The sequence below is a fragment of the Mustela lutreola genome, chromosome 9 (genome assembly GCF_030435805.1).
Source record: "Mustela lutreola isolate mMusLut2 chromosome 9, mMusLut2.pri, whole genome shotgun sequence".
Classification (NCBI taxonomy): domain Eukaryota; kingdom Metazoa; phylum Chordata; class Mammalia; order Carnivora; family Mustelidae; genus Mustela; species Mustela lutreola.
Window position 1 is genome coordinate 64443260 of NC_081298.1, and position 9964 is coordinate 64453223.

A 9964-nucleotide genomic window follows, 5' to 3' on the forward strand; every position below is an offset into this window, starting at 1 on the left:
AACTGTAATCTTTCAGTTACTGCTTCGAAAAGACAAGATTTTATAAAAATCACTGCCTATTCCTCCTAATCAGGACCAATACTAAGATTTTTCCCATCAATCACTCCTCTAATCATTCTGTTGCCATCCTTACAAAATAAAAATAAATGATAATGTAACTACAAGGTTTAGTTTACAATTTTTCCACTGTAAACTTAGCCACATTATTTTAAAAACACCACATTCCCTCTTATGTAGTTGTATGTGGACAAATGGTGAACAGACAGTTTTATTGCTTAAAATATAAGTGAGGAAAACAGAGACATCTGCCATACCAATAGCTGATTTTTATTTTTTTTAAGGAAAGGTTATTAATTTAAAAAGTGAGTTCTAAGAAACATAATAGGACTCCCAGCAATGATGATTTCTGAGATCTATGAGATGTGAAACATAATTATAAAAAGACTAAAAGCCAAAAAGCATTTTTACTTTTTCTTTTTTAAAAAAATCCAGAGGATTTGTCACATGAAGGAAGTCTGGCACATTACCGAGGCCAGAGTCTTAGTCATCCTCAGAATCACTATCCCTTCTTGTGGGGATGGAGCACCGCACCGAGGATAGCAAAGCGTCTTCAATTGGTTTCTTAGGGTTTTCCTCCAAGTCTGTCTTGATTGCTCCAGACTCTGACAGTTTCCACTCCAACTCTATGTGATAAAGAAAAACCAAATTACCTAAGGCAGTCAGCATAGGACCCTAACCCTCAAGCCCATTAAGCCAATTTTTTAAAAACAGAAACTATGCAGTAACATTTGATGATAATTTTAGTGCTATAATTATAAGGTATCTAGAAGGAAAGCAAAAAATCAGACCTTTAAGAAGGAAAATAAAATACTTAACACTTTTTCAGAAGAGGAGATCAAATGAGATACTATATATATATATTTGAATTATGGCAACTAAAATAAAAAACAAAAACTAAACCTATCTTATGACTACAGTTTCTTGACTTGCAAACAACTTCCCAGGGAAGATCAGGATGAAACATTTAAAGGAAATACTTTTCACACCCCTGCTGGCAATCCAACCATTAAATCTAATTTTAGTTAACACAAGGAAATTCTTGGGCCTCATGTCCAGCATGAGTCAAAGGATAAATGTATGATGACATCCTAGAACTTATGCATTTGCACTAAGTAATAAAGACAGTACCAAGAAAATAAAGAACCAGTGACTAAAGCCTTGGTTCCTGTATGTCACTCTCTCATAATCAATGAACTCCACATGGGTATGAGACCATGTGAAGAGAAATCAAGGGATGTCTTTTCGACTGCAGAAAAGACTCCAGGCAGAACTAAGGACTACATGAGACATTCTACAGTGAATAGTTTAAGTGAATAGTTTAAGTGATACTCTGCTAATTAGGCACCTCCAATAAGATGTGACAACCAATTTTATTTAAACCATATTAATTTAAAGTTCTTCATGGAGACCAATGACACCAGTATTTAAAGTTCTCAGTACTCAGTTGAATGTTATGAAAATTCAACAAATTTCTTAAAAAGAAAAAGAAAAGAAAGAAAGAGAAAAACCTTAATTCCGATTCTTGACTCAAGAATATATTTAGATCCACCATTCACATGTATCGGTTTACGTATTAATGCTATTGTCCACTTACACGCAGTAATCATTATTTTATAAGTTCACTAATCCTCAGATAAGACTTTCTAGAGATAAAGACAGGACCTCCTATCCTACAACCATCTTTCCCCTCATGGTACATTCAAAAGAGCAGAATAAGATGCAAACATATACTTCATTTGAAATGCAGTATTCCAGGCGCCTGGGTGGCTCAGTGGGTTAAAGCCTCTGCCTTCGGCTCAGGTCATGATCTCAGGGTCTGGGATCAAGCCCCAGGTCTGGCTCTCTGCTTCGCAGGGATCCTGCTCCCCCCCAACACCCCCACCCCGCCTGCCTCTCTGCCTACTTGTGATCTCTCTCTCTGTGTTAAATAAATAAATAAAATCTTAAAAAAAAAAATAGTAGTATTCCTTTGAACACTGGAATAATATATAACTGTTATAACGTGTGTTTCTCTATGTGCACAGATGTGAATACTTATCCCAGGTGAGTATCTTATGTAGTTATATAAAACAGTATTTAAAGTCGTATTTTAATACATGTTTTTAAAGAATAGCTGGACATATTATTTCAATAATGAGTGACTTAGAAGGATGCCATGGGCCTCAGGTTCTCTCTTTCATGTTATATGTGTGTACATATTTTGACACTCCATGTAACAGGTAAAAAGGAATAAAACAACACATCCTTCAGGAATAAAAGAATACATCCTTCAGGTGTTAAGAGGCAGAACTCAAACTTTTAATTTAATTTAAAAGCTACTAAGATATTCAACTGAGAAAATATTCCCATAGGGGTGCGTGTGTGTGTATATATATATATATATATATAAGTAGTCCCTCTCTCTCTCTCTATATATATATATGTATACATACAAACACATATATATATATACATATATATATGTGTGTATATATATATATAAATAACCATCAAAGTATGTTTGTGTGAATTTTTTTCCTTTTTTTAAAAGATTTTATTTATGGGGAGGGGCAGATTAAGAGGAAGAAACAGACTCCCCCATTGAACTGGGAGCCCGATGTGGGGCTCAATCCCAGGACCCCAGGATCCTGACCTGAGCCAAAGGCAGACGCCTAACCAACTGAGCCACCAAGAAGCCCTATTCATGTGAATCAAGCAAAAAACGAATGTTGAGATCTTGAACTATAACTCAAAATGTATCCAACTACAGGGACAAAGAAAATATATTAGACATTAGTATTAAATATACATACTTTAAAATCCAGTGTGCCTTCTTTTAACAGAATTATTAGAGCCCAGTTATAACTGCCCCCAATGATTCCTTTAATGAGAGATCAAATGTGCTTCTTGGCTTTTAGCAGACAGTAGCATGGGGCAAAGGTGATTTTCACAAATCATCACAACACACGTCTTTTTAACAGAATCATCCCCTCATCATCTCTAACACACACTTGTCATTGCTCACGTGCCCTGGACCATTTCAAAGAGGCCCTTACCATCTATTGTCAGGTTCATGCCACCAAACACCAGAGGTCCAATAAATTGAGCCTTGATATCACCTTCAAGGTACACAAATATTGTAGGCAGATTCCTATCAGGATAATTGGGTATGCAGGTTGTTGAAATGGCTTTAATAAATTTGACATCAGGAAACTTCCTGGCAAGTCCACTGAAGTGCTGATTTATGAGGGCACAGAGGGGAATGCTGTAAAACAGAAATGGGAAAACAATGGTGAGAGAGGAACTCTGTAAAACAGAAACAGAAGCAACTATGATTCTGCATTGATACAGGGCAATGCTCAACTACCCTTCTACCTCAGTAAACCCTCGTAATAGCTTCACAAGTGATTCTGCTATTCCATCCAGGATGAATTAACATTTTTTTAAAAAACTTTGTAATATATTCAGGGAAAATGAAGAACTCAAAATCCAAAATCCAATCTAACTTGACTCAGTAAGTCAGAAAAACAGCTTCAATGTAAAAGAGAATTGTTTTGCTCATCTATCTGAGAGAATATTCAAGATTCAAAAGGTGTGAAAAAGGTCAGAAAGCACTTCCTGCTCTAAAAAGACTTCTACAAGAAATAAAAATAAAAAAATAAAAATAACTTCTACACAAGTACAGTAGGAGAATACGGCTGGAGCTGAGAAGCAGTGGAGGGCCACTGCATCACTTGCATGGAACAATTATTACAAAGGTCACCCCTGACATCTATGAGAATGATTCACTACATGGAATTTTGAAATGCCAGTTTCTCTAGAAGGATAAATAAGGAATTCTTTTTCAGTAAAAGCAATCTCCATTGCTACAATATAACAAAGGCATTCTTTTTAGTCACAACTATTAATTTTAAAGCCTGAAGACAAAAATTAGGCATTAGGTTTGGGCAAATCAGTAACAAAGCACATCACTAGTAAAAAACAAAACAACACAAAACAACAAACCTCCAATGTGGATTAACATTTAAGGACAGTGCATAAGATCAGCTCACCCTTGCTTGTAAAGGTGCAAGATTACCCACAAGCCGTTGCCAGCCTTGGTAACTTCTTGAACATAATCTTTTCCTGAGATCTCCAAAACTTCTCCAAATTTATTCTTCAGTTGAGTTGCTTTCCATTCAGCCAGTCTTTGCTGCCTGCACAGCACAAAGAGGGGAGAAACCTCTTACATGTACACCCTATACATACACACACACCTTTCAGACAGCAACCTTTATAAATATCCAGGTTTACTTACTTGGCATGTGGCAAAAGTCTAAGATGAGTTCACCGAGATCTGCAATATTACTACTTAAATATGGCGCTTTCTGATAGTTATCTAGGTCAGAAAATTAACTTTTCAAAAGACACATTTTAGTGCCACACTAAAAACCAAAGAGTCCCTCTGCAGGGCACTAACCTGTACATTTCAATAGCACGTTCATCTTCCTCATTAAATTCATCTTCATTATCCTCCAGCTCTTCCAAAGTCATATCTTCATATGTTTTCACTGAATGTGGTTAAGTTAGCAAAAAACAAAAAATGTAAAAGATGAACAAATTTGCATTTTGTTCTCTCTCCTTTATTTTTCTCCTAAAGATGTGCATGCAACACCAAGCCAAAATAAAACTCATTCACCAAAACCAAAAATAAAAAATACTGAAGGTCTTACACTAGTAAGAAAGAACTTGAGGGTATTTTAAAAAGATAAAACCATGTTAACCAAATGCAGCAAGACTGACCCTCCCAGTGCCATACCTATTAAGGATATGAACGAGAAGTTTCCCAAGTTTATAAAACAAGAGAGTTATATTTGCCCTAACTCACCTGGTTTGCTCTTCAAACACATATACCATGGACTGCTGTAGTAACAGTTCTATCTCTAAGGACAGGGGTGTCCCCAACAGACCCCTCCTAGAGTTACAAGGATTATTGTCTTGGGTGTTCTCTTGTGAGAGGTAGACAGCTCTTTTAACCAACAGCTATAAAATCTCGACTTGGTTTTTATTGCCATAAGTATTCTTGTTTCTTGACGTCAAATCAGATTTTGCCTCCCAACCCCAATTCTATCACTATACAAACTGCTCTTTGCAAGGTCAACAATGACCTCCACTTCCTAACTGATGAGCAGCACTGATCCAACCTAGCATTGCCTCCTCTTTGAAAGATGGTCCTCCTCTGGCTTCCGGGATAGGATGCCTTCTCTCTTCCTACCTCTATGGCTGCTCCTCCTTTGAACCTTTGCTGATTTGACTCCTTTTTTATCCTTTTGCCGCCTTTTTAAAAATCTATGCCCACTCCTTTGGTGATAGCATCTCATGCGATCTTTATGCCTCCAGCCCATATTTCTCTTATTTAGAGAAAAACATAGCCAACTGCCTACTTGCCATCTCTACTTGACTAATAAAAATTTCAGTGTTTCTATGTCCCAAATAGAGTGCCTGAGCCTAGCTCCAAACTGCTGTTCACCAAGCCTTCATCATCTCGGCTGGTGGTAATGCATTCCCTTCAGACTGCTCAAGCCCAAAGCCTGACAGGCATCCTTCACTTACTTTTCCTCACACCCCTCACAGGATCCACCAGCAAATCCTGTGGTCCTACCTTCATATTATTTCCAGATCTGACCACTACTCACCCCTTCCACCAACCCCCATGCAGGCTGGCTAAGCCAGTGGTAGCTCTTGCCTAAATTACTGCAGCAGTTTCCAGACTAATCTCCCTACTTCCTGACTTGCTCCCCATCTTCCATACTTGGAAAGGGAGGGTGCTGTCAACATGTCAATCCTCTGTTCAAACCTCCAGTGACTTCCACCCGACTAGACATAAAAGCCAAAGTCTGTTAAAGAAACAAGGTCCTCAGTGGTTTGACCCTTAGTTGCCTCTGTGAACTTACTGTTCCTTCCTAGTCATACTGGCTTCCTGGCTGGTTCTCCAACATGCTCTTCACTCACTTAAGTAGCTCAGTTCAACTCCCTCACATCTACTCAAATGTCAATCCTAGTGAGGCTCTGTCTGACTCTCAAATTATACTCACCCTTCCTCCACCCTTTCCAGGCCATTTCCCTGCCTTATTTTCCTATATTTACTTATGTATTATTTATTGCTTGTCTCTCTCACTAGACTATAAGTCCCATAAGGACAGGGATTTTTGTCTGGCCTATACATAGCTAAAGCCCCAAAGCTTAGCATAACACCTGACAGACAGTCACCTTTCAATCAACATTCACTGCATAAATGCTTTCTAGTGAACCCATCTCTAAATTGCTCCAACATGTAGGAAGACGAAAGTACTTGTCCCTGTGATCAATGGGGCATGAAGTCAAGACTAAGAAATATTTTCTTCAGGATTATCATGTGCTCATCTGACACAGACAAGAAATTGTGAAAATTCTACAGTCCAGGAAGTTGAAGGTTAGAGACCGCCTGTGACTCCCTTGAGGTCCCAGAAATAGTGCCCATCCCAGCACTCCAGTCCCTGTTCCCAATTCCTGCTCAGAGCATCCTTCTACCAAAGCAGTTAGAGGCTTAGAAACTTGTTTCTTAACCCAAAGAGAAACAAACCTTAAAGAATATAAGCAATCTTACCAATTGACTGCTGAAGGACTCGCTGTTCTTCTTCTTCTGCCTCCTTTTCCAAATCTTTCAAACTTTCCTTTGAGGGCAAGATGCCCTTTTTGCGTAAGATATCATTCCACTCAGTATCTGCATTGGGGTCCTAGTGGAAGTAGACCAAGAATACTCTGAGTGCCAAGTCCACTATGAAGGGTGCCATGTTGGGGAAAGGGTTGAATGGGAAAGTTGGTAGGCAGAGGAATGCAAACCAAATTATTCTGTGGCCTATTTCTGAGAAAGCGTCAGAAGATCCACAGCCCCTATTCTTTTCCTGTTCTCCACTCCACATCACCCTCCCCACATTGGACACACACCCAAGAACATAGTCTTGGCTAAAAATCGGGATATAATGTGCAAATCGGCATCAATGCTCACAGCAAGGCTCTAACCTGGCTTCTATTCGATGTTTATGAATGACTCAGATTGATTCATTCAACAGATGCTAAGTACGTATGGCAAGTGCAATGTTCAACAGGCTGCTGACCTAGAGAGTTACAAGGGGCCTTCATTCCAAGGATAGGCAGGGATATTCTCTCGGAAGTGGACATTTTATCATCACTGGAAGCCAAGAAGGAACCAGATGTGAGGAATGAGAACCTAAGAAATTACTTTCAAGGCAAAGTGACCAGCAAGTACAAAGGGTCCAAGAGCAGAGACAGGAGTATCTCAAAGTTCTAAGTGACTGCAGTACAATCAGGAGAGCCTGAAGCTAGCCTGACAAATTATCTAATGGTCCAAACCTGAGAAGGAGAACTGAGACCCCGTGGGACAGCTCTCAATGTCTAACACGTACTGAATACTGGACGCTGGGCACTCTTTGAAGCCCTATACCTGTACCTACTTAGTTAAACCTCACAACCAAGGAGAGACTTGACATTTATGAAGACAGTGCCATCCTAGAACAAGTCAAATTTACCAGGATCAAATGTCAGAAGGATAAATGTCAAAGTGGGCTCTCGCTCCCAAAGCCAGCTAGCCAAACTGGTTTTGCATGGCTTGACAGGAACCCTGCTAATGGACCTGGTTTGGAATAAGAAATCAAGGAGCCCTGTGGAAAGGGCACTAGGACAGCCAGGCTCCAGCCCAAACTCCATGTCACTGTCTTGCTGAGATATATCAAAAGAAAACGAACAGAATCCTTTCAACAGGGTGCTCAGGGAAGACCTCTGCAGAGATGACATTTCAAAGCAGGGTCCTGAAACATAGAGAATACAAAGGAGGCCAGGGCAGCCCTGGGGCTTCCTCTTCACCATTTAAGAGTGCCTAGCTTCAAAAAAAAAAAAAAAAAGAGTGCCTAGCTTCTGGCAGACAGACTGTATTTGTAGATGCTTATCCTCTCCAGCTGTCAATGCCTAATTGCCTAATACTCCAAGCAAAGGTCCACTAACTCCATTTCTCATCCGCCACTTAGCCAGAGACGATTTAATCAGAATTCTGGACTATAGTGAGGTCTGGAAAGCAGCAGAATGACTTTGACAGAGGGTCCTCTGACAATGACAGAATTTAGCTGTCACAAATTTTTGTTAATTACCATGATGTCTTCATTTTCTTTCACTTTTAGTCCAATTCCATTAGAAAATCCCTGATACCAAAAAAGGGGGACAGGGGCGCCTGGGTGGCTCAGTGGGTTAAAGTCTCTGCCTTCGGCTCAGGTCATGATCCCAGGGTCCTGAGATGGAGCCCCGCCTCGGGCTCTCTGCTTAGCAGAGAGCCTGCTTCCTCCTCTCTCTCTCTCTCTGCCTGCCTCTCTGCCTACTTGTGATCTCTGTCTGCCAAATAAATAAAATCTTTTAAAAAAGGGAGGGGGACAAAATTAGGGGATTTCGTTTTACCTATTTTAAGACAGAAAGTAACTAAGGAGAGGGACCCTAGGAATGAGCTTAGGGAGCCACAGAATCGGAGACAGAGTACACCTCTACCTGAACATCAATGTTGGGGGTTAAAGCATTCAACTAAACCCTCACCCCGCTCTAAGTGTGGTCAGGAACACAGGTTCCGCCACTGTTCCACGTTCTGGCACGTCCAGGCGGGACCCCTCCCTTCTTCAAGCCTCAGCTTCCATAGCCACAACGTGCCCATAACACACCTGCCTAGGAGCTAAGATAATTAAGGAACAGGAAGTAAATCTATCAGGTGGGATGCTGCGAGTCCTTCACAGACTTCACGGGATCCGACCATAAGAACAGGCGGCCGCCAAAGACAGATTTGCGGGTGAGACACACAGCGGTGGGGAGACCCAGCCCGCAGGTCCTGGCCGGACCACGCCCGCCCTCTCGCACGGCGCCTGCGCTGGGCCTAGACTCGCGTGGTATTTTGCGTGCCGGTGGCGCCCGGCGCTTAGCACAGTCCCAGCCCAGATGGTCCGTCGCTGCCACAGACCCAGCGGGGTCTGCGGTGGACTCCGGAGCTCGGACCCCCAGGTTCTTTACCTGCATCTTGTCTAAAATCGCTCAACCCAGGCCTCAGCAGCGGCCCCGCCCCTCAGCTCTCTTCCGCGCACGCGCACAACCGTCACCCCGCCTCTTCTCCCAGCCCAGCCTTCGCCCCGCCCTCTAAGAGTGAGCAGGGCGGAGCCAGGGAGTAAGTGAGGCCGCTGAACCTGTGCCCACTCAAGAAACCCGTCAGAAGCTGTGCGCATGCGCATTGGGGTGCCTCCTGGGTTGGCGTCGCTGGCTTCACGTGACCCGGAGCCAATTCTCTGTACTACCTTATTAGGGCAAGTCTCCGTGATTGAAAAGGTGGAACTGGATGGAGGACGCTCTCGGCACCGTGAGCCATGTCCTGCCTCAGACGCATTCCTAGTAAACCAGGGCCTGGCTCAAGAAGTCTCAAATAGAAATGTGTTTCAGTGATCCAGTGTTATAATTTTAAAAGATGCAGGGTCATCATTTACTCGCTATCATTTCAGCGTCTGGTAAGGCAATTAATTCATAAGACATATTCATCAAGAGCCTAATATGTGCCAGACACTATTCTAGATTCTGCGGATACAGCAGTGATCACAATAGAAAAAACAGAAAGTGAAAGTCATTCCATCTGGTTAAGCCTCAGGCAGTCCAAATTTGCAGAAGTGCTTAGTCCTATCCAGGCACACAGGAGGCTTGAGTAAAAATCAGCAGAATCTGAATTGTAAAATACAGGGGCTGGGCTCCAGGCTTCTGCCTACACAACACTCCAGTTTGAATTAAGAAAGCAATACCCCTCCAGGGACACCTGGGCTAACTTGCTGCCTCTCAGCAGTGAAGCAGACACAGATAATAGCACATCCAAACG

The 9964-nt window shown here is 41.7% G+C and overlaps 1 protein-coding gene across 1 annotated transcript; it reads right to left on the reverse strand.

The window, feature by feature from the left end:
• Window positions 1-306: 306 nt before the first annotated feature.
• On the reverse strand, window positions 307-9269 carry PDCL3 (phosducin like 3). Its single transcript, XM_059134495.1, has 6 exons — window positions 9121-9269; window positions 6665-6794; window positions 4499-4589; window positions 4092-4235; window positions 3096-3304; window positions 307-683 (listed from the first exon to the last, which is right to left on the reverse strand). Exons 1-6 carry the CDS (start codon window positions 9124-9126, stop codon window positions 541-543), a joined length of 723 nt encoding a protein of 240 aa, XP_058990478.1. The 5' UTR covers window positions 9127-9269; the 3' UTR covers window positions 307-540.
• Between the last annotated feature and the right edge of the window lie 695 nt (window positions 9270-9964).